The sequence below is a fragment of the Pleurodeles waltl genome, chromosome 2_2, assembly GCF_031143425.1.
Source record: "Pleurodeles waltl isolate 20211129_DDA chromosome 2_2, aPleWal1.hap1.20221129, whole genome shotgun sequence".
Lineage (NCBI taxonomy): Eukaryota > Metazoa > Chordata > Amphibia > Caudata > Salamandridae > Pleurodeles > Pleurodeles waltl.
Genome location: NC_090439.1, coordinates 350,468,358 through 350,493,345, shown reverse-complemented (window position 1 = coordinate 350,493,345; position 24,988 = coordinate 350,468,358). Strand labels below are relative to the sequence as shown.

Below are 24,988 nucleotides of genomic sequence, written 5' to 3'. Positions count from 1 at the left end.
GTCCCACACCGCCAGAGAACATCTCTGAGAGCTGTGCATTGCAGGATGGAGTGCTGGGGATCTGGGCTAATCTGTGCATGAAGAACTTTTGAAAGAAGTGCACAGAAGCCCAAGGAGTTGCATTAGATGCAGTGCACAGGGGTACTGTTGCAGCACGTGGAGGCAAGCTCTTTTTTTTTTTTTTAATTTATTTTTATTGCATTTTCTCTTTAGATGCATTTCCAGCGTTTACAATTGCAGGATATAATAGATCTATTACACTATTATCACACAAATTAACAATAAAAGCTTAACTGAGGACTCGTCATATTACTTAAAGGAATTTCAAATGTGGTTCCTACATGATCACTTTTACCGTGTATGATTAATAAGCTTGTGTGTCCCGGGTTGATAATGTCCATTTGTCGTGTCTTGTGGTTATTGCTATGACTATGAAGGGGGGAAGCCAAGTTTAGTATCAGTCAGTGGTGTCTGGGTTCCGTAATCTTGTGTTGCTGCGTGGACCCTAGATCCACTCCGAGTATTCACTGTGGGCTACTTCTAGTGAAGGAGGTGTGCGAGGGGGTGACCACTGGCTATAGTGTTTGACTCGTCAGTCCTACTCGTAGTATAGGGATCTGTTAGGTAAAAGAGTGTCTGACTTAGGGTCGCCTTTTGTTCCGGTTCATGGCGGTTTCTCGTCGCTTTTGGCTTCCAATCTACTTATTAGAGTTTACCAGACCTCACTACCTGTATGCTGTTGGCCCTCCCCAGCCGATTTCCGCAGCACCATTAATTCTGCGCTAGCCCATCTCAGTGTCATGTTGTGCCAGGTTTTCAGATCCGGAGCAGTGGCTGATTTCCAGTTCATTGCTATCAGTCTTTTATACATTACGTATGCTAGGTCTGTGAATTTATGTAAATGCTTATGTTTCTTGTCTCTCTGTCACAGGCTCAGCAAGCAGGATTTAGGGTCTGCTGTGAGCACCAACCCTGTCAGCTCCGATACCTTCTCCGCTATCCCACTCCATTCCCTGTGCACCTGGGCACATTCCCAAACCATGTGGTAAAAGTGTGCCAGCGGGGCCTGACATCTTGGGCAGGTTGGGTCCCAGCTGGGGAGCATTCGTTTAATCCTGGCTGGTGAGAGATATGTTTGATGTGTATAATTAAATTGTGTGTAGCGAAACCTGGGGTTTCTCAATACCCCTTGTGTGTGGTGTAGCACGTTCGGCCATTCCTCTTGCGAGATCAGGGTTGGGAGTACATCGTTCCACCTGACATGTGCATTTTCTAGGTTGGGTGTGGGGTATTTGTTCAAAGTTTTGTATAGGTTTGACACTACCTTCGACTGGCTGTCATATTGTAGCATGTGGTGTAGTGCTGGGGAGATCACAGGTTCTTGGTTCCCTGCTAGCCACATCTTCTTTATGGAGTGGCATATGGCGTAATATGTCATGAATTGCCCAGGATTTACTGAGGTGAGGTCCCGTATCAATTCAAAAGACATTAATTTCCCTTCTTCAAAGCAGTCACCTATCGTCTCTATGCCCGTCTCCGTCCAGGCCGCTAACAAGCGTTTTCTTTCTCCTCTTTCCCAGCCAGGGAGTGCGCCCAACTGTATAAGAGGCGAGTAGGGGAGCGCGCTGCGGCCGTTTTGAATATATCTCTTCCAGCATGCATGCGCCACTAGCATAAGTGGTTTGTCGGACACTCCCTACAGTGACCCGGTGCCAGCCAAGCAACCAAGGGTGCGCCACGCAAATTCGTCAGCACCCATGACGATTCAGCCAACGTGGGCCTATGTATCCAGCTCAGTATCCACTGTAGCTGTGCAGCTTCGTAGTAGCGTTCAAAATTAGTGGCGCCCAGGCCGCCCTTAGTAACTGGGCGCTGCAGTGTAGTGAGTGTGACGCGCGCTCTGCCCCCGCCCATATGAGTTGCAACAAAGCCCCGTTCAGGTCGTGGAAGAAACCCCTAGGGATCAAAAGCGGCAGTGCTGCAAAGTAGTATAAATGCCTAGGTAGTATCAGCATATTTGCTATTGCCACTCTGCCCATCAGTGATAGCGGTAGTTTACTCCAGAAACGTAACGACCCTTTTATGGAGGCCAGTGCTCTCCCCAAATTTCCATCTCTAAGGTCCTCTGTTCTATGATATATTTGTACCCCCAGGTATTTGAATGAGTCAAAGCAGCATTTCAATTGCTCAGTCAGGGATGTACCTCTATTTGACAGTGGCCGTGTGGACAAGGGGAACACGCACAATTTTTTCCAGTTCACTACCAGACCGGACAACACTGCGAATTCGGTCAAAAGTGAAATTACCAGCTGAATCGTCTCGCTTCCCGTCTGCAAGTATATTAAGGCGTTGTCTGCATATAAAGATATTAGATGTTTTGCCCCATTCTTGAGTATGCCCCAGCTGTCCTCCATCATCCGCAGGCGGGTCGCCAGTGGTTCCATTGCTATTGCGAATAGCAAGGGGGACAGGGGGCATCCCTGTCTGGTGCCTCTGGCAATCGGGATGCTGTCAGATACAACTCTCCCCGTTTTCACGCGTGCTTGTGGTTTGGAGTATAGTGTCTGCACCCATTGTATATATTTAGGGCCTATTCCCATTTTCCGCATAGTGGCAAATAAAAAGTCCCACCCCAGCGTGTCAAATGACTTCTCAATGTCCAGTGAGAGCACCATTTCTTCAAGCGCCCCCGTTGGAGTGCCCCCTATCACGCCCAGCAATCTGTGGATGTTTAGAAAAGTGTTGCGTTTGGGGATGAAGCCATTTTGGTCGTCATGTATCAAAGTGTGGATAACGGGCGCTAGTCATTAGCCAATACTTTGCCCAGGATTTTACAGTCAGTGTTTAAGAGTGATAGTGGTCTATAGGATTTGACGTCTGTAGGGTCCCGTCCCTGCTTGGGTAGGACCACTATCATGGCTTCTCTTTGCGTGGGGGGCAATGCCTTGTGGTTCCAGGCTTCCTCATACACTCTCAGCAGGTGAGGCTTTAAATAATTTGAATGTTTCACGTAATATTCTAGTGGGAGGCCGTCTATTCCCGGTGCCTTATTCCTGGGCATCTGTGCTATTGCTATGTTTAATTCCGCTACACTCAACGTGGCCTCCAATTTCTCAGCGTCTCCCTGAGACAGTTGTGCCAGTTGGTATACAGCCAGAAATGCGGTGGGCTGTGTAGGCGTACAGGCTGCTCGCTTGGCGTAGAGGTTCGAGTAGTATTCCCTGAATGCCATATTTATCTCCGTTTGTGTGGAGGCCATCTCACCGTTGTCTAGTTTTATAGCCCCTATTGGAGATTGCAGTCGGTCTCCCTTGAGGAGCCATGCCAGCAGCCTGCCTGACCTGTCTCCCTCCGATTGCTGGTGCATCAAATAATATTTGTGGCCGTGTCTACGGAGGCGAGCGTCTGCTTCTTTATATTTTAAGCGTGCCTCTTGCAATACCGTGTAGGGTACCTCCTTCCATGCCACCGCTGTTTCCAGCGCTCTCAATTCCTTCTCTAAGTTACTGATCTCCGAGTGTAGAGTGCGCCTAACTCCCCAAGTGGACGACATGCAGTACCCCCTGACTACCACCTTATGCACCTCCCACTCTACCGTCCTTGAGCTCGCGGAGTCTGTATTGATTTCCCAGTATTGCCTCAGTGCCGTGTTCAGTCCCTCTGCATATTGGTGTGCATGTAGAGTCGTATGCTGAAACATGTGTCACTGCGTGGTGTATCTCCATCCTGCACTTCCCGGAGTGCGGCTTCCTTCAGGGCTCCCCCCCATTTCGCCGGGTGTGTATTTAAGACTGACATCCACAGTGGTGTATCCTGTTCTCTGAGTTGACCTATAACAAACCCCTTAACTCCCCACTCCCCTCCCCCCGTTCTAACTATTTCCCTTAACCAACTGCTAACACTTAGTGAAACACCCCACGTTCTACTATTTGGTGAGGTCTGTATCCATTCGAATACCTGTGGGGGAGCCATTTTTGGTGTCAGATGTGGCACTTGTGCGGAGCTCCCATCCTTCCTCAGACCTAGTCTGCAGGTATGTGCATATATAAATGTGGGCACTCCCGATATGTTGTGTTATGTTATCTTTGTCCCCCCCATTCTATTTGCCCGCAGTTACTGATCAGCGACCACAGCGGTCAGGGATTAATCGTTCAAAAGATACTCTTTATAGCCAACATGGCTGGCGGTTCGATTCCTGTTACGTTTCTTCTGTACCCCAGCCGCTCGCTGCCCTGTCGGGACTGAGGTTGCCGGTGTGTTATTGTCATTTACAGTTCATCTTCAGTTCTAGGGGTAACCTCTGGGCCCCTGAGCGCATATGTAATCGTGGAGTCCGAGCTGGCCGATTCCGAGTCCGAGCCCGAGCCCGCCAAGGGGCCCGCCCTGAGTGTCTCAAAAGAGTTCTGCATTAGTAACGGGGTTTCTTTTAACACTTTTGCTCTTTCCTCCGCTCTTGTCTCTCCGTGGGCTGACCCTTGTGGCATCTCTTATTGCGTTTTCTCGATGTGGAGGGCCTCCATTCCTCCTCTTCATTCACTCCTTCGTTAGTCAGTGCTATGCCTTTAGCATGCATCCAGGTCCAGGCCTCTTCGGGGGATGTGAACATATGGATACGTTCTTCTGAGATCACCCTCAATTTGGCAGGGAAGAGAGGAGCATATTTGATGTTGTGTTCCCGGGGTCGTTGTTTTATTTTCATGTAGGAGTTCCGCTGTTTCTGTACTTCTTGAGTGAAGTCTGGATAAGCATAGACCACTGAGCCCTCCTGCCGAAATGGGCCTTTGCTGCAGAATTGCTGCAATATCAGGTCTCGGTCTCTATAATTCAGGAGCCTCGCTATTAATGGTCTGGGAGGTTGACCCGGTAGTGGCGGTATTCCCGGGACTCTGTGCGCCCGTTCAACAGAGAAGAACTCCGAAGGGGACCCGCTCAGTACTTCTTTAATTAGCCACTGCTCTATGATTAATTACGAGCTCTGTTCTGGTGGGTGCTCAGGGAACCCCAAGAAGCGAATATTATTGCGCCGGGATCTGCTTTCTGCTTCTTCGGCGAGCCTCCATAGGATCTTCACCTCTGCGTCCAAGCACTGGATTTGTTTCTGGTTGTCCGAGACCATAGGGCTCGTCTTGCTCAGGGTATCCTCGGTTATTTTCACCCTCTCTGTCAAGTTCCGATGATCGACTCTGAGTAGGTATAGATCTAGTGATACTGTGTCTATTTTTAGTTCTAGTGAGGATTTAGTGTCCATGATTTCTTGTAGCACTTTTTCAAACTGCCTTCTTGAGGCTCCGATATCCTGCTTCTTGTCCCTCTCTGTCAATTCTATCTGTGGGGGCTTGTGCTGGGTCAAATAGAGCAATTGGGGGGTTCTTGGTGCCATTACTTGGGCGTTCCGGTCCCGGGATGCGTGCAGGTGCCCCCTCAGGGTGCCCACCCTGTGCTGAGCCCCCGGAAGGGGGGGGGGTCCAGGCGATCCTGGTGTCTGCAATATTTCTCCACCAACACCACCCCCGTGCGTGTCTGGAGGCCCCAGCCCACGCAGCACAGGAAAACCTGTGGGGAGGCCAATATTGATGAGGGCAATTCCGCGGGGAGAGGGGGAGCCTCCTAGTTGGACTGCCCCCCCCGGCTGTTTTTCTTCAGTCTACGTTATTGCCCCCTTTTTCTTCTTTTCGCCCTGTTGTCTCCACGCTTCTGGGTGGGGGAGAAGCAGTTGTTTACTAGCTTCAAGTAGTGGGGGGGGCCTATCCCCCGCTGCGTTTGGGCGCTTCACCCTTGGATCAGGTGAGCGTCCATGAGACTCTGTTTTTTGTCCCCTACGCGGTTCCTTTAAAATTTCTTTGCGGCCGGGCCGATTGCGGTGCCCGGATGCAACGCCATCATCCCGCCATGCCCCCTTGTTGTTTAGTTCGTAGGGGTGGTCTGCCCCGCTGAGGAGAGGTCCGCCGGCTCTCCCTGCTACGTGCGGCTGGCTGGGGGGAAGAGAGGGGGAGGAGGGGGGACGCAGCGGCGAGGGGAGAAGCTGCACCGGTACTCGGGCCTCACTCCCCGAGGCCCCCCCCTCTCCAAGGGCCCCTGGCCCCTTACCTCCGCCCCGCCGCGCCAGGTGTTCTTCTTCTCTTTCCTCAGAGGCTCAAGCCTCCAGGGCGCCGCCATTTTGCGGCCCCGTGGCCGCGTCTCTGCTCCGGTTCCTCACTCGTCTCCGGCTCCCGTGCGGGCTCACGCAGACCCGCAGATCCGTGTGCTACCCCGGGACCAGGTGCACACCGCCAGAGATCAATCTCCCGGTCGGGAGTTCCCTACAGAATTATCTCTTCGGGTCCGAGTCGGAGCTCCTTTCCTAGGCATCTGACTCGGTCGCCATCTTGGCTCCTCCCCCGGGGAGGCAAGCTCTTACCTCCGCCAAATTTGGACAGCTGGACTTTTGGACAGTCTGGGTCACTTCGGTCCATGACCTGTGTTCCAGGGAGCACGCTCAGGAGAGGAGTCCCAGAGTACCGGTTGTTGTTGCAGAAGAGTGCCTACAGAAGCAGGGAAGTGACTCCGTCACTCCACGGGAGATTCCTTTCGCTCTTCTGGTTTAGGGTGGAGACAGGCCGTCCTCAGAGTGTGACCACCTTGGAAACTGTTGCACATGATGGCTGGAGGTGAAGTTACAGGTCACAGGAGTCGTCATGGATACTTTGTTGTAGTTACAGCGGTTACAGGAGCAGTCTGCAGTTTATCCGATGGTCAGAAGCTGAAGCAGAGGATGCAAAGGAGTCCTGAAGGAATCTTGCAAACTGAAACTTAGGAAACACCCAGGGGAGAGACTCTAAATAGCCCTGAGAGGGGGATTGGCTACCTACCGGGTATGCACCTATCAAGAGGGGTCTCTGATGTCACCTGCTGGCAATGTCCACTCAGAGGTCTCCAGAGGGTCCCCACACCTTGAAATGCAAGATGGCTAACGCCAGTGACACTCTGGAGGATCTCTGAGCACCACCTCTGGGGTGATGATGGACAGGGTAGTGGTCAATCCCCTTTCCTTTGTCCAGTTTTGCACCAGAGCAGGGACTAGGGGTCCCTGAACTGTTATAGACTGGATTATGCAAGGAGGGCACTGTTTGTGCCCTTCAAAGCATTTCTAGAGGCTCTGGGAGGCTTTCCCTTTCATGCCTGTAACCCCTATTTCCAATGGGAGAGGGTGTAACAACCCTCTCCTAAAGGAAATGCATTGTTCTGCCTTCCTGGGACTGAGCTGCTCAATCTCCAGGAGGGCAGATACCTGTCTGTGAGGTGGAAGCAGCTGGGGCTGCATTGGAAACCTCAGAGAGCTGGTTTGGTGGTACAGGGGATCCATGGTGGAGCCCCCAGGGTGCATGGGATTGCCCCCCTCAATACCAGATTTAGATTGGGGGTCAATTCCATGATCCTATACACCTCACATGGCCATATTCAGAGTTACCATTGTGAAGCTACATATATGTATTGACATATATGCAGTGCACACTTATAATGGTGCCCCCGCACATATGAAGTCCGGGGAATTGGCCCTGGACAACATGAGGACACCTTTGCTAGTGCAAGGGTGCCCTCACACATAGTAACTTTGCACCTACCCTTCAGTAAATGAAGGTTAGACATATAGGTGATTTATAAGTTACTTAGTGCAGTGAAAAATGGCTGTGAGATAGTGTATGCACTATTTCACTCAGGCTGCAGTGGCAGTCCTGATGAAAGGTTTGTATGAGCTCCTTATGGGTGGCAAAAGAAATGCTGCAGCCCATAAGTATCTCCTGGAACCCAAGTGCCCTGGGTATCTAGGTACCATATACTAGGGACTTATAAGGGAGGGTCCAGTGTGTAAATCAGAATTGGAATATGGAGTCACTAAACTATAGTGACACATTTGGTAAGTAGAGAGAGCATAAGTACTGGAGTTCTGGTTAGCAGAACTTCAGTGACACAGTCAAGCTAGCTGACCACACATATAGGCCACAAACTATGAGCACTTGGGTCCTGGCTAGCTGGATCCCAGTGAGACAGGCAAAACACCCTGACAAATAGGTTGTAAACTATGAGACTGGGGTCCTGGCTAGCAGGATCCCAGTGAGACAGTAAAAACACACTGACAAACACTAACAAACAGGCCAAAAATGGGGGTAACCATGCTAGAAAGCGGCTGCTTTCTCACACATGGTTAACCCCCAGTGAGATAAATAATCTGTTTTCCCAAGTGTTGCTTCATATAGATAATGGTTGGACCAGATTGTGCAAGTGGTTTGCCTCTGCGACTTGCTACTAGACATGAAGTGAATAGACAAAAGATCCACTGACTAAGATATTCTAGGTCAGGGAAATGATGCAAGACCCTGAGAATGTAATGACGATTCAGAATACCAAAAAGGGCTTTGGAATTATAGCCTGTATAGAAGTCAATTTGCGGCCGTTCATCTCTGGAATTTGAGCTCTACTAGAGTGATCAAGTTCCTGCAAAAGTCTCCTCAGGGCCTGTCTTCTAGAGCGTGTGGCCCCCTCTGTGTCCTCATCTGGTTGCCCAAACCCAGTCATGAACTGTGTTAGAAAAGGGGTCTCTAGCTGGCAATCAGTTTACACCCTGTCCAAGTAGGGACCCTCACTCTAGTCAGGGTAAGGGAGATACACAGCTCAGATAACTAACCCCTGCTCACCCTTGGTAGCTTGGCACAAGCAGTTAGGCTTATGTCAGAAGCAATGTGTAAAGTATTTGCACAAACACATTGAAAACACCAGAAAAGGACTCCACACCAGTTTAGAAAAATAGCCAATATTTATCTAAATCAAACAGGACCACAACAACAAAAATCTAACATACACAAGTAAAGATATCACTATTTAAAATTAAAAAAGTCTTAGTCCATAATAGTTAATTGTTGTGTTGCTTTTGCACAAAGTACCTCATAATCATCAAAATGAAAGCTTTTAGGGAGGGGATGCATCAGAAAAGCAAGCGATGTGTTGTTTCTTTATTTGCAAGTGAGGGCGTGCTTCGATTCTTTCCTTGCTGGCATGGTGATGCTTAATTTCTTTCTCTGCAGGAGGAGCCTTGTTTCCATGAAGTGATGTTGAAGATTGATGCCCAGGGATGATGTGTAGAAAATTCAAACACACTACAACAATGGATCTGTGCTGAAGCAGGCATTTAGTCGATTTTGCAGCTGCAAGACAGGCGCTTCCTTGATTTTTCTGCCACAGTACAGGCGCTGCGTCAATTTTTCTGCTACAGTGGCTTCGGTGCATGTATTTTCATTCAGGTTACCATTTTCAACTTGTTAGCGCCCAGGAACTAGATTTGGCACCACTTACAAAGTCAGGACTCTCAGCAGAAGAGCCCAGACACTGGCAAATTAAGTCTTTGATGTCCCTGAGACTTCACAACAGGAGGCAAGCTCCGTTCAAGCCCCTGGAGAATCTTGGAAAGCAAGATGTAAAAAGCAAAGTCCAGTCCTTTCACTCCCAGGGCAGAAGCAGCAACAGGCCAGCACAGCAAAGTAGAAGGCAGAGTGGCAGGTACTCCCCAAGCATCCAGCTCTTCTTCCCTGGCAGAATGTCCTCAATCCAGGGGTGTTCTGAAGTTGTGGGGTCAGCAGTTCAATACTTATACTAGTTTCTGCCTTTGAAGTAGGCAAACCTCAAAGGAAAGTATTTGTAGTGCACAAGACCCTGCCTCTCCCTGTCCTGGCCCCAGACACAATCCAGGGGGTTGGAGACTGCTTTGTGTAAGGAAAGGCACAGACCTATTCAGGTGCAAGTCTCACTCCTCCTTCCACTCTAGTCCCGGAAGACCTATCAGAATATGTAAGACACACCTCAGCTCCTTTTGTGAGACTGTCTAGAGTGAATTCACAAACATCCCAACTGTCATCCTGACCCATACTTGTGTCATGTGTTCAGCAGCCAGGCAGAGGCACAGAATGGTTAAGCAAGAAAATGCCCGCTTTCTAAAAGTGTTTTTTTCAAACTTACAATCAAAAAACAGCTTTACAAAAAGATGTATCTTTAAATTGTGAGTTCAGATACCCCAAACTCCTAATCTCTATCTGCTCCCAAAGGGAGACTGTACTTAAAAGATATTTCAAGGCAATGCCATATAACCCCAATGGGAGAGATAGGCCTTGCAATAGTAAAAACCGAATATAGCAATATTTCACTATCAGGACATGTAAAACACACTAGTACATATCCTACCTTTTAAATACATTGCACCCTGTCCATGGGGCTGCCCTGAGCCTACCTTATGGATGACTTACATATAGTAAAAGGAAATGTTTGGGCTTGCCAGGTCGAACTGGCAGTATAACACTACACATACAGACAATGCAGTGGCAGGTCTGAGACATGCTTGCAGGGCTACTCGTGGGTGGCACAATTAATGTTGCAGGCCCACTAGTAGCATTTGATTTACAGGCCCTGGGCACACATAGTGCACTTACCAGTAAATCAGACATGTCAATCAATGATAAACCAATAACCAATCCAATTTAGACAGAGAGCACTTGCACTTTAGCACTGGTCAGCAGTAGTAAAGTGCCCAGAATCCTAAAACAAGCAAAACAGATCCGAATAATTTGGGAGGAAGAAGGCAAAAAGTTTAGGAATAACCCTGCAAAAAGGGCCATTTCCCACATGCTGTTTGTTGTTAAAGTATGCAGACTTCTCGTGAGGAGCAGGATCCCTGTTAATAGTCATTGGACTCAATATCACCTGTTCTTCCTATTCATTTTAAAGTGTCTTCAATATTTCTGATATTACTTCTGCGATCTTGGATATTTCTTTCCCCCTACCTTGATAGGTCCCAGTGGTTCCGGTTATTACGGAGTTGAATGTCATATTAGTCTCATGTGATCGTACATGCATTTGAATTCATTACGTACGTTACTGCTGACCTTTGGACAGTAGGACGATTAGTATTAGTTGAGATTGAATTACTAATTACTAATTGTAGAAGTTCATGTGAAAATAATAGGGTGATCTCGGTTGACGTTGGTGGTGTTGCTTGTGTGATACCTAGCAAAGTCTTGAAGACAGCATAATTGTTTTGCTCCCGGGTGGGTTGAGGAAGGGCTTTTCAGGAATTTTGATTCCAAGAGTCATGCCCAGATTTGTTATCTTTCTCCTCCCCTTTTCGCTGAGTTTTTTTTTTTCGGGCTTAAGAACCCTGGGCAGTTTATCCCTGCTAACCAGTGCTAAAGTGCATGTGCTCTCTAATTAAAACATGGTAACATTGGCTCACCCCCAACTGGCATATTTAATATACATATAAGTCCTGGTAAAGTGCACTATCTGTGCCTGTGACATGTAAATCAAATGCTACTAGTGGGCCTGTACCACTGATTGTACCACCCGCTTACGTAGCCCTTCAGCACGTCTCAGTCCTGCCACTGCAGAGCCTGTGTGCAAAGTTATGAACTGCCATGTCAACTTGGCAAGTTAACTGTCTTGGCAGGTCCAAAACCTATTTTTTAATACATATTAGTCATTCCTTAGGAAGGCAGTGTATTTAAAATGTAGGACATGTACTTTTAAGTTTTACATCTCCTAGTTGTGAAAAAATCTTAAATCCATTTTTCACTAGTACACGATCTATCCCTCCCATAGGATAACATTGGGAATATCTTATTACATCTTCTAAGCGCAATTTCCAATTGGAAAGATGTAGGACCCCCAGGTTTGGTGTCTCTAGAATCACAATTTAAAATCACAAATTATGGTAATGTTGAATTGTAAATTGCAATTCTGAAAGTGCCACTTTTGGAAGGTTGTAATTTTCTTATGTTATCCATTTGGTACCCGTTGCCTGTATCTGAATACACGTCTGAGGTGGGTGACAGCTGGGCTTTCTGCATTCCCTCTTGACAGCCAAACACAAAGGAAGCTTAGGAGTGACTGATGGGCCAGCCACATCCTGATGGGCCATCCTGGGCAGGATGGATGGGAGGAACTGACATACCTGAATAGACTGTGTCCTGTCACCACACAAAGGGATTGGAGCCAAAGCAGGAAGAGCAGGGCCTCAGTGTACTTCAAAGACAATCATTAAAGTCTCCCCCACTTCAAAGTCACAACTGGGTATAATTACTGGACCTCAGACACCACCGACTCAGTACACTTCTGGATCTGTGAATACTCTGCTAGGAAGACGGACGGCTGTGCTGCTGAAAGGACTGCCACTCTGCTGGACTGCTGCTTGGCAGCACCCTTCCCTGCTGTGCTGACCTGCTGCCTGCTGCCCTCCTCGCCTGGTAGTGAGAAGGACTGGACCTGCATCTCTCAAGCCCAGAACCAAAGTAACTCCAAGGGCTTGCTGGATTGTCTCCTGATTGAAGTCTCAGAGACTTAAGACTGCCAACTCACCTGTACAGCACCTGGACTCTGCCAACTGTGAGTCTTGCCCTGCCAAGAGAAGCCAATCCAGTCCTGGGCCTTTGGAAGTGGGTACAAAGTGCTGCTCCAGTCGAAATTAACGCATCAATGCCATTACACCACTTGGAAACGGCACATGTTCATTGACGCCAATGCATTGCCACTGCTGGGAGGATCATGGACATCACATCACTGATTGTGTGGTGCATCACCTTCATTTCTGATGCTTCTCCGACTTTGCACAGCTCGGAAGTGACCCATCACCTACATCCTAATGATCTTTGCATCGCCTCTCCTGACCCTAGCATCTCCCTCAACGATGATGCAATCAAGGTACTTTTGCAGCTGGCCACTGCTGGTCCCTGTATCTGACCTATGCTCCAGATTCAGATTTGACCCAGTCTAGCGTGACCAGATAGCCCTGGTTGGCACCTTATTGTTTTTAAGCACTACATTTCAGTTCATTCTTTAACAATTCATAACTCTGGTTCTGATTTTTGTTGTTTCGGTCTTGTTTTGTTTATTGATTGAAGCTATATTTGTGTGGTGTTTTCACTGTTTTATTGTTCGAAGTGTTGCACAAATACTTAACACATTGCCTCTGAAGCTAAGCCTGACTGCTCTGTGCCAAACTGCTAACCAGTGCTAAAGTTCATGTGCTCTCTGCTTAAAACATGGCAACATTGGTTTATCCACAACTGGCATATTTTGTTTACATATACCTCCCTAGTAAAGTGCACTACCTGTTCCCGGGGTCTGTTAATTAAATGCTACTTGTGGGCTTGCTGCACTGATTGTGCCACCCACTTAGGTGACCCCTTCAACATGTCTCAAGCCTGCCACTGGAGAGCCTGTGAGTGCAGTTGTGAAGTGCCATGTTGACCTAGCAAGTTAACCTTCTTGCCTGGCTTAAACCTTCCCTTTTAATACATATATGTCACCCGTAAGGTAGGCCTTGGACAGCCTAACGGCAGACTGCAGTGTATTTAAAAAGTAGGGCATGTACTTTTAGGTTTCATATGTCCTAGTGGTGAAAAACTCATAAATATGTTTTTACTACTGCAAGGCCTATCCCTTCTATAGAAAAACATTGAGATTACCTTATTAAATCTTCTAAGTACACTTTCCAATTGGGAGGGATGGGATTTCCAAGTTTGGTGCCTCTGAAATCACAATTTAAAATCACAACCTATGGTGAAGTTGGATTTTAAATTGTAATTCTAAAAATGATACTTTTAAAACGTTGAAGAACACACTTAGGGGCAACCCACTATTCCCCTAGGAACTGAGTACAGACAAAATCTCACTTAAAAATGCTCCTAGAGGAATTATTTAGATATAGTATGCATACATATTATAAAGTCTTCAATTAATGAATAAGACAACTCCATACTGTTAAAATCCAATATATTACTCAATAGGATTCAGGAAGTTCAAAAACATGTACAACAATTCCGACGAATGTCCATTTCATAAACAACAACACTGTATATAACCCCTCTAGATCATAAGATTAAATCCCATCTGCAGATCCAGGAATGGATTATAACCCTCCTCATGACACAGTTCTGCACAATATTTGCCTGGTTTTCAGTGCCAGTTCAAGCAATATCATAAACTTTCAATTCAGCTTGTCAAATGAGAAGGTAATGTCAACGTTTTGGCCTGTAGTGGCAGCTAGAGGTCCGTCAGACCATCATCAGGACACAGTGTTGTTAAATAATACCTACACATAAGAAAAATGTATGAAAGAACAGTACGTGCAATCTGTTAAATCTCACCATGTGTACCACCTGTTGAACCCCAAAAAAACACCAAAACATAGGTGTGGATACTATTATGAGTCACCACCTATATGACAAGGAAAGTTCAAAAAATATTTTAAAAACAAAGCAAATGTGCACCAAAAAGTACCCTGTGTCAGGCTCATAACTAGAATAGCTATATTCTGCTACTTACAAGAGGTTGCAAAAATAGGCTCTGTAGCAACACACCAGGGGACTTCAACCTACAAGCCCAGGTAAACAAATCTACAAAGATTAAAATATTAGAATTGCTTAACAGTCATGCAATTTAAACTCTAGAAGAACTCTGCATCCATTGCAGTGTACTCATACCTTTTAAATATGGGACCGCTAGCGTCTGTCTCCATCCACATCCGCTCAACACATGTGAGTCAGACACTGACTGACTTTTAACTGTATCTCCAAGCCAAATCTATCTGTTCTCTTTAATGGTCAACAGGCAGTCCACATTTACACGTCTTTTCAAGGCTTTTATAACATCAAGTACAAACCGGTGCATATCCTCGTTGGGCATGTTTCATAAGATTGTAATGTTCAACCATAGGAGCATTCACAACTTTACACCGTATTTGTGATTGATGTTGAATAATCCGTTTTCTGACATCCTGAGTTGTTTACCAATGTAAAACAAAGCACATGGGCTTTGAATACAGTAAATAAAATTTTTAGTGCCACAATTGGAAAAATGTTTCAGCTGCCAAGATCTCTCATTTAGACAACATGTTTTTACAAATTTAGCGGTAGCACATGCACTGCAATTCCCACACGGGTAATGTCCAACCCTTGGTTTTAGCCCCCAGATGTTAGTCAGTGTGCGTGCTTCAGGTTCAATGTAGGCCTTCACTAGACTGTCTCAAATTGTTACCCCTTTTGAAGGCAAATAATGGTTTCTCAAGTGTAATATCAAGAGAGTATAATAAGTGCCCATTTTTTAAAATAATCTTTTTAATTCCATTTGACTCTGGACCAAATGTTTTAACACAAATCATACGAGAGTGAAGAACTCTCTCTTTGACCTGGAGTAAGGCTTGTCGATCGTAATACCAGGCACGTTTCAGGGATCTTTTAACCACTCTATATGGATAGCCTCTTTTGATCAATTTGGACATTAGAGTCTTGGCTTCCAAAAAATAGTCGTCTTTCTTGGTGCAATTACGTATAATCTTTAAGAATTTTCCCAAACTGTAAATTGTCCCTTAAATTCCTGGGATGATGGCTATTATATCTCAGAAGAGTATTTCTGGCAATGGGTTTAGTATATAGGCCTACATACAGCTCACCCTCATCAACTGAAATTTTTAAATCTAAAAAATTAATGGAATGGGTATCATACTACAGGGTAAATTTTAAGTTGGTATTTTGATAATTAATCCATTTGTGAAACTTTAGTAAGTGGACCATGCCAAATAAAGAAGATGTCATCTATATACCGGGCCATTTTGTGATGTAACTGCCATAAGGATTATCCTCCTTATAGATAGTATACTCTTCAAAAGTGGCCACATATAGATTTGCAATATCAGGAGCAAAAATAGCTCCCATTGCAACTCCCTTTATTTGTGCAAATAACTCATCATTGAATAGGAAGTAATTGCGTTCCAATGCAATCTGAGCACAACTTATCAGAAAATCAGTGGGGACCCAATGAGGTCTTGGTCTAGAGTCAAGAATGGTGGTAATTACCTCAAGTGCCTCACCGTGTGGAATATTGGTGTACACGTTTTCTATATCCATTGTAAACAAGTTGTCAACCTCAGGATTAAAAGAGGCCCCTTCTATTTGAGTGATCACAGACAAACTATCTCTTGTGTATGACTTGGTTAGGGGTACAAACGGTTTGATGAAAAAATCAACATATTCTGCTAGTGGTTGTAATACAGCCTGGCAGCCAGCCACGATGAGTCTTCCTGGTGGTTTCTTGGTATCTTTGTGGATTTTGCGTAAAACATAAAGATCTGGTATGGCAAAATCATCCTTATTAAGGTAGTCACATTCCATTTTGCTTAACCACCCACCATGCAGACCCTTATTGGTCACTTCACGAATTTCACTTGTGATGGATGGTGTAGGGTCTTTCTTTAATTTGTTGTAATGTGAAGGATTAAGTAGTGGTATTAAAAGTTCCTGTTTATAATCTTTTCTATTTTGAATAATGATGCTTCCTCCTTTATCAGAAGGTTTGATAACTAAATTTTAATGCTGGCTAGGGAGGATAAAGGTTCATTTTGAGCTCTAGTAAAGTTGGACTGCACATATTTATGTTCCTTGAATACTCTCTCTACCTCAAACAGAACAGCATTCTCAAACATTATGATTTCTTTTGACATCAAGTTAGTTGGAAGAAAAAATGTAGAGGCAGATCGCAAGCCTGTGATACTTTCTGGGCTCACATGTGGATTTTTGGTAAACCAAAATGTAAGTCTCAAGGTCCTAAAAAATTTATATAACTCCATTTGAGTAAAAAGTTGATCATTCCTATGAGTTGGCACAAGGATAGACCTGTACTCAGAACTTCAATTTCTTTAGAACTTAACTCGTGTGAGGACAAGTTGAAGATCGGTACCTCCTCCAAACCAGGATTATGTGTCATATTGTCTACCACTCATAATATTGATTCCTGGTTTGTCTGAATCCTGGGGGGTGTATTGGTTCATGAACCACCCTGTCTGAAGTTCCTTACCCTTCCCTGTGCTGGTCCCTGGCCCCTTTCTAAAAAAGTTTGTATAGAGGTGGAGGGTTCAGTATTACAACTTGTATTAGAGAGGCTCGCAGTAGAAACAGAGTTGTCACTGTCAGAATCACTCATAGTGTCTGTGAAAGTAACCATATGTTTCTGAGTCCCACCAGTATTTACTGTACCATGTTGGTAAAAATCTTTGTGTAGGTATGGATATGTGTGCTCCTTACTATATCTCCTGATGTCTTTGTAACTTATCTGTTTTCTTCAGGATATTGGTTGTTTCAAAATCAGAAATGGTACCTTCTTACTTTTTTAGAGTTTCCTTAGCATTGGTCATAGTTTGATCCTCCAAGAACTTTTTTTCTAGCTCTGTAATCTCTTTTTTAAACCTTTCCATATGTTTTAGAGCTGTTTCTATGCTGAGGACCATCCACAAAAATGATCGGAATATTCCGTACTTGTAATCCCACAGGGATAAGATTTGCATTTAAACAATCTGTTAAAAACTTGGCATGTAGCTCAGTCCTTACCAATTTCTTATGCAATTTTTCTAGTTGGGCCAAAGTGGAATCCTGTTATGTATGTAAAATTGATGCCCTCTGTTGTCCCAAAAGAGACGTGCCACTGGCTATTCTAGCAATGTAATCATCAGTGTAAGAAATTGTTTCTTGCTCAGACATTTATCCAGTTATCAATTCACAAGGTGCTCTTAACAAAGATGTTTACACAAATTAAACATAGATATCCAAAACTAACTAAGTGAAGGGTTCACCCGCATGTATCATAGTTCTCAAAAGACTAATACAGTCACTTAATGATAAAGGGGCCCTCGATGAGATACCTCTGCTCTTGTAAATGAACACACTTAGGGGCATCCAGTATTCCCCTAGGAACTGGGTACAGACAATGTCTCACTTGAATGGTTCTGTGCCTGCAATTGCAGACACTGAACTGATATCTAGCAGCTCTACTAGAGAGGATCTGGTCCCTTTCAGGGTTTCCTATTGTGTCCTTTCCTTTCTTATGGTTGGTATGAGGGCTGTGAGTCCCTTTATCTGTACTTTCATTTCTGACATTTAGTTGTATTGGTTGTTGTGGTTGATGGCTTATAATGCCCTGACAATAATTGGTTGGGTCTTTTCTATCTGTTCTGTGGATAAGCTAGACTCTGGGGCTACCTACAGCAGGGTTGTAAAAGTAGTTTTAGTATTGGAGAGTATTTAGATGGGCCATTATTACATTTAAAGATGGCCGCAGTTACTGCATTGGTCATGTGACATGTGACTACCTGAATGCTCTGTAGCAGGGAGACAGACCGTGTGTGGATCTTTCTAACATGGACTGAGCTGATGGCCCAGATGGATATTTTACTTATTAACCTACTGAGGTCGACAACAGTACACTTACCGTAATTACAACAGTTTCCAAACTCAGGGTATTAGTTAGGCATTTTTACCAGTTAAAGATGGCCACCATAGTCACTGGAATGGTCACATGACCATTCACTTCCTTATTTAAACTCACTGGGAAGGCCAGCAATGTTTGATTCTGACACGCATGTGTTGAGCAGATGTGGATGGAGACAGACGCTAGCGGTCCCATATTTAAAAGGTATGAGTACACTGCAATGGAGGCAGAGTTTTTCTAGAGTTTATGATGTATGACTGTTAAGCAATTCTAATATTTTAATCTTTGTTGATTTGTTTACCTGGGCTTGTAGGTTGAAGTCCCCTGGTGTGTTGCTACAGAGCCTATTTTGCAACCAGGTATGAGCCTGACACCGTGTACTTTTTGGTGCACGTTTGCTTTGTTTTAAAAGTATTTTTTGAACTTTTCTTGTCATATAGGTGGTGGCTTATAATAGTATCCACACCTGTGTTTTGGTGTTTTTTGGGGTTCAACAGTTGGTACACATGGTGTGATTTAATATATTGCAAGTACTGTTTTTTAATGAATGTTTCTTATGTGTAGGTATTATTTAACAACACTGTGTCCTGATGATGGTCTGACGGACCTCTGACTGCCACTCCAGGTCGAAACATCAACATTACCTTCTCATTTGACAAACTGAATTGAAAGTCCATGATATTGCTTGAACTGGGACTGAAAACCAGGCAATTATTGTGCCGAACTGTCATGAGGAGGGTTATAACCCCTTCCTGGATCGCTGTTGGGGTTCAATCTTATGAGCTGGAGGGGTTATATACAGTGTTGTTGTTTATGAAATGGACATTCATTGGAATTGTTGTACATGTTTTTCAACTTCCTGAATCCTATTATATATTGGATTTTAACAGTATGGCGTTGTCTTATTCATTAATTGAAGATTGTATAATATGTACGCATACTATATCTAAATAACTCCCCCAGGAGCATTTTTATGTGAGGCTTTTAAAAAGTTGGCATTTTCTTACTTTAGCCATTTGGTGTCTTCTGCCTGTCTCTAATACACATCTTGGGTGGGAAACAGCTGGGCTTGTGCATTCCTTCTAGGCAGCCACACACAGAAAGCTTAAGTGGGACTGATGAGCCATCTATATCTTATTGGGCCATCCTAGGCAGGATGCAAGGGAGGAGCTGACACTTACACTTGAATAGGCTATGTCCTGTCCCCACACAAAGGGCTGCATAGCCCCATGTAGTGAGTCTGGATCCTGGGCAGGGACTTTGTGGACTTCAAAGGCATCTCCTTAAAGTATCCCCCACTTCAAAGGCACAACTGGGTATAGGCACTGGTCCTCAGACACCAACAACTCAGTACACTTCTGGACCTGTGAATACTCTGCCAGGAAGGACTGCTGTGCTGCTGAAGCCACTGCCACTTTGCTGGACTGCTACTCTGCTGAACTCCTGCTCTGCTGTGCTGACGTGCTGCCTGCTGCTTTCCTTGCCTGGGAGTAAGAAGGACAGGACTTACATCTGTCCAACCCAGAACAAAAGTGATTGCAAGGGTTTGCTGGCTTGCCGCCTGACTGAAGTCTCAATGACATGAAAGACTTCCAAGTCACCTGCCACAACACCTGGACTCTGCCAACTGTGAGTCTTGCCCTGCCAAGTGGTGCTAATCCAGTCCTGGGCCCATACTTTGGAAGTGGGTATAAAGTGCTGCTCAGTCAAAAATTAAGGCATTGATGCCGTTGAGCCGTTCTGAACTTGCGCATGTCCTTAGATGCCGATATATCACCACTGCTGCGAGGTTCAAGGACATTGCATCACAAAAGGTGCAGTACATTCCCTCCATTTCCTATGCATCTCCGACTTTGCGTAGCTTGAAACTCATGCATTGCCTACATCCTAAGGATTGACAATGACACATTGTCTCCTCTGCCCCTTGCATCTCCTTTTATGTCAACTCAAACAAGGTACTATTGCAGCGGGCAAAGGCTGGTCCCTGTATCTGACCCCTGCTCCATCGCGGTCAGCCTGAACTTTCAGATTTGACCCTGTCTAGCATGACCAAAGAGCCTCCGATGGTGCTTTATGGTTTTAAGCACTATATTTCAGTTTAGTTTTTGAAAATTCATAACTCCAGTTTTACTAACTGGATGTTTGTTATGTTGGTCTTGTTCTGTTTGTTAAGTTCTGTTTTTTTAACCAAGGGTGTTATTGTTTGTGTTGTTTTCACTGTTTTACTGTTTGAAGTGTTGCACAAATACTTAATACATTGCCTCTTAAGTTAAGCCTGATTGCTCTGTACCAAGCTACCAGTGGGTGAGTACAGGTTAATGTAGGGCGTCTGTGTAGCTTACTCTGAAAAAGATTGCAGTTCCTACTTGGACAGGGTGCATACCTCTGCCAACCAGAAACCCAATTTCTTACACCAGATTTTGGGGGTCATTCTGACCCCGGCGGGCGGCGGGCACCGCCCGCCGGGCAGAGACCGCCAAAAGACCGCACCGCGGTCAAATGACCGCAGCGGTCATTCTAACTTTCCCGCTGGGCCGGCAGGCGATCTCCAAAAGATCGCCCGCCGGCCCAGCGGGAAAGCCCCTGCAAAAAGGAAGACGGCTCCGAATGGAGCCGGCTGATTTGCAGGGGTGCGACGGGTGCAGTGGCACCTGTCGCGATTTTCAGTGTCTACAAAGAAGACACTGAAAATCTTTGTGGGGCCCTGTTAGGGGGCCCCTGCACAGCCCATGCCAGTGGCACGGGCAGTGCAGGGGCCCCCAGGGGCCCCACGACACCCGTTCCCGCCATCCTGTTCCTGGCGGTAAAAACCACCAGGAACAGGGTGGCGGGAAGGGGGTCGGAATCCCCATGGCGGCGCTGCAAGCAGTGCCGCCATGGAGGATTCCCTGGGCCAGGGGTAAACCGGCGGGAAACCGCTGGTTCCCCTTTTCTGACCACGGCTTTACCGCCGCTGTCAGAATGGCCCAGGAAGCACCGCCAGCCTGTTGGCGGTGCTTCCGTGGTCGACCGCCAGGGTCAGAATGACCCCCTTTGTGTTTATTTGCATAGTTTCTTAAAGTGTTGTTTACTTATGTACGGCTGAAAGGTGGTTGAGTTAACTTCCTTCTCTTAAGTATTAAAAAGTGCTACAGAAATGAGATCTTCTTGTTCACTCATTTCTGAGCCAGCTGGGCTTTAGGGCCTAGATGACTTTGTGGTATTCCGTTTTGTTTATGTCCTATCAGTGTCATCTAAACCGTGGCTCTCTGATGTTTTTTCAGAGCTCTTGGAATCAGGGCTCTAGCACGTCAGCAAATTGGATGTGACTTTATAGTTTATTACTATAGTGTTGGCATTTGGGATAACATTTGTGCTTGCAACTTGCATTGAGGGGAATCCCTATAATAGCTCTTTGAATTCATAAGGCAGCAGTCTCAATACATCAATAATGTCATCAATGCACAGGAGCTCCTGGGTTTTGGCTATCATATCTGCTGAGAAAATACCATGCAATAGGCGGTTTTCATACGTTTCTTTCTGTGATTCTAATGTTGTGAGAATCTCTGTTAGTAATGTAGTGTGATTGGCAGTTGTGGCAAACTGATCCACCAAAGTAACTGTTTTTTGATTAGGGTATTACTAATGGCACTCCTGACAGCTAGAACTGGTTAGGTCAGTGGGACCATGTCGCCCCCCTTCGGATCTGATTTGGGTTGAGGAGTTATGGTTGCAGTTGCATGCACCAGATGAATTTTGACTTATGTCTTCTGGGCCCGGCTGTGTTTCTGGAGTACTTTTGTCATGCCCTAACTGCTGTTGAAATGTAGGTGTTAATAAGGGGCCAACTTGAGCCTACTTGTTTGAGGCAGTCAGGATATTCTTTATATTTGTTTTATTCAAGTCATCTAATGAGGGATCCATAATATGCTTTGTGATGGTGTAGAAAATTGGGGTAGAGTTCCCTCCAGACATTTCTTCTCCACCATAAATCGTTTCCCAAAAACTTGTGACGAACTGAGGTGAGGCAGGCATTTATTCGGACTGTGACTTTGATCTGATTTTCTTTTATTGGAGAATTAGTACTATTCCTTTGTGTTACAAGGACCACTGAGGTTTGCGTAGAACTTGTTAAATGTTTCCCTGGCCACCTGCCAGTCGTATATTGATTAATGGCAGCACTGTATCCAAGTGAGATCGCTTTGCGGGCCACTAGGTGTTCTTGAGGGGGGGGGCAGGGCTGGAGCTCCTGCTTGTTTTTATCCACTTGCCTTCATCTTTAGAGTCAGGTACTTCCCTTGCTTCCCTTGTCTTGTTAATATGATATCTGGGAAAAAGTGGCCTAAATTGGAGGATTACTTCCAGCAACAAAATAGCCCCCGGGAACCATATCAATCAATGCTGGTGCCTCCACCCTAGCTCTTAATATATCTGCCACCTTCCCCCCATGTTAAATAAGATCTCAGCTTGTTACTAAAATCCAGTTACTCAGCTTACCCTGTTTCCTAGAGTGTTACTTCCAGGTTGAATAGGATTGGCCCCCATAGTGTGGGTACCGCTGGCCTGCCAAACGTCCTGTCTCGCTGGGTTTCCCTGGAGAGCTGGACATAGAGGCAACTTCAGCTGGGTGGTTAACGCACTGGGGCTAGTACTTTTAGGATTCCCAGATAGGTATCTCAATAGAAGTTTCCACTAATATATTTAGGAGCCTGTTCCTCAACGGCCACCAAATATCTTTTTTTGGGAGTGAGGGTTATGGAGAAATGGTCTCAGTTATCTGGAGACCTGAAATGCAAGATGCTGGAATTAGTCCTGTGGTTACTAGAGCTGCTAGGATGAATTCAGTGCTACAGTTGAACTAGAGAGCCGGTAAATCCCTGATGTCTTAAAGAATGACCATAGTTGGTCCCAGTGCCACTAGCTTGCACTCTGTGGGTTAGTCACTGGATGGGCAGTTCAGGTAGCTATTTACCAAGGGCCAGCGCTAGACCAGAAAAAGGAAACAAATACATGAAACACTCACCTCTCCTGGTAATCACCAACTCCACCCACAAACAGAAAGGGCTCCTGAAGAACGGCTAAGAACACTGGAGCAGGTTTTAAGCAGGATTAAGGCTGATAACAGAGATTGGCAAAGCAGGCTGTTGCAATGTAGGTGATTCATCACACCTGATCCGTTATGTACTCACTGCACTGACCTGGGGAAGATGTGAGGGTCTCACTGGTTTGTTCCAGCTTCACCATGCCAGGAATGTGCAGACAGGCGGGCAGGCAGGTGGGTGAGTGTGGGGGAAGAATAAAAAGAATAGCAAGAATATCTCCCCCTCTGCTGCTCCCTGTGCCCCCCTTGCACCGTAAAGCAAACTATTAGCTACTGATGGCTCCTCAAGTCACCCTCTTCTCCTTTGAGATTTCTTCATCACCTTAGCTCTAAGCTCAAGTGACTCCAGCAGCCTTCTGCTGCACCCTCCACCGGCAGTAGCACTGTTGGATTGGTGTCATTCATGCCGCTGTGGCATAGAACGTCTGAGTCGGAAGAGGGAAGATGGGGTTTGTGGGTGAGCGCAGTAGTCAGGAATATGGCATGAAAAGCATAACCTTTAGAACGTGCTAGAAACAATAAAAACTGTCACAGTTTTAGTGTCAAGATCCATAAAGACATTATAAATGGTACATTACAAGAACTTGTGAAATTGAGACATCATTAGGCTCAAGTTGAGACTACTGATTATGCAGACAAAAATTATAAAGAGAAGAGAAAAAAATCTATCTACTCACCCGACCCCAAACAGTTCCTTGGAAATATGCAATTGTTTCGGATGCCTTAAGTAACTGATGGAAGCGAATATCCTCAAAGGAGAAACCATGCCCAAAGACCACCCAGGAAATTACATTGGAAACACAGGCAGCAATTAGGGGCTGAGGATCCACTGCACTTCCTGCAAACAATTGAGTGTCATAGTCATTCATCAGGGTGCACAAACATGCACTGCACTGATATAACCTGCTCACACTTTGGTCAACAGTGAAGGTGAAGTCATCTGCATGATATTTAACGAAAAATACATCCTCAGTCGTCCACAATCAAACATGAAAGTCAGAAATGCAATGAAAAGAAATCTAAGTATAATCATGTACAACACACATTCCTATCTCAAAATAAACCCTTCACACATTCTTCACAAACTATTAACCACACGCCACACCCTTACCCATTAAACACACCAACTATTTCTTACCTAATAGACTCCCATTACTTTATGGATCCCGCCTTCCAGATTCTGCCTCAACAATATGCATTCATTGTAAATGTAACCTTTTTTTATTCTCACTGTATACAAAGCAACACTTTCCCTAACCACTTATTTATAACATACAGAAGTGTGTTTCAATAGTAATCCTCACTACTGTCATTACCTTTGGTGGCAGCAAAAAGCTCCACCAATCTGAATGCCTCGTTCTGGATACGCCATTCCAGACTTTTCTTCCCAAGTCCCAAGTTTCGGAGAGCCATTAGAGCGAATCGCCTTTGCCGTTTCCAGGTCTCACCATTGGATAATATGATACCTGCAGAAATTGGACATATATCACTTCTACACATTTTGCAGCGCATCATTTCAAGATTCCCGCTAGAAGGTTTACCCATTGAGTGGAATACTTTAATTTGGGGCCAAACATACTATCCTATCATATAGCCACTGACTTCTGGAGTTCCACAAGAAGCTGAAGACCT

At 45.4% G+C, this 24,988-nt stretch overlaps 1 protein-coding gene across 1 annotated transcript in view; it reads right to left on the bottom strand.

Moving 5' to 3' along the window:
- LOC138282376 (cytochrome P450 2J5-like) overlaps positions 1 to 24,988 on the bottom strand; it is a 377,554-nt gene that overhangs the window by 277,237 nt on the left and 75,329 nt on the right. The window contains exons 3-4 of the mRNA XM_069219857.1: positions 24,673 to 24,822; positions 24,034 to 24,194 (exon numbers count right to left, since the gene is read on the bottom strand). Of these exons, the coding sequence (XP_069075958.1) occupies positions 24,034 to 24,194; positions 24,673 to 24,822 (311 nt within the window). The remainder of the gene's footprint in view (positions 1 to 24,033; positions 24,195 to 24,672; positions 24,823 to 24,988) is intronic.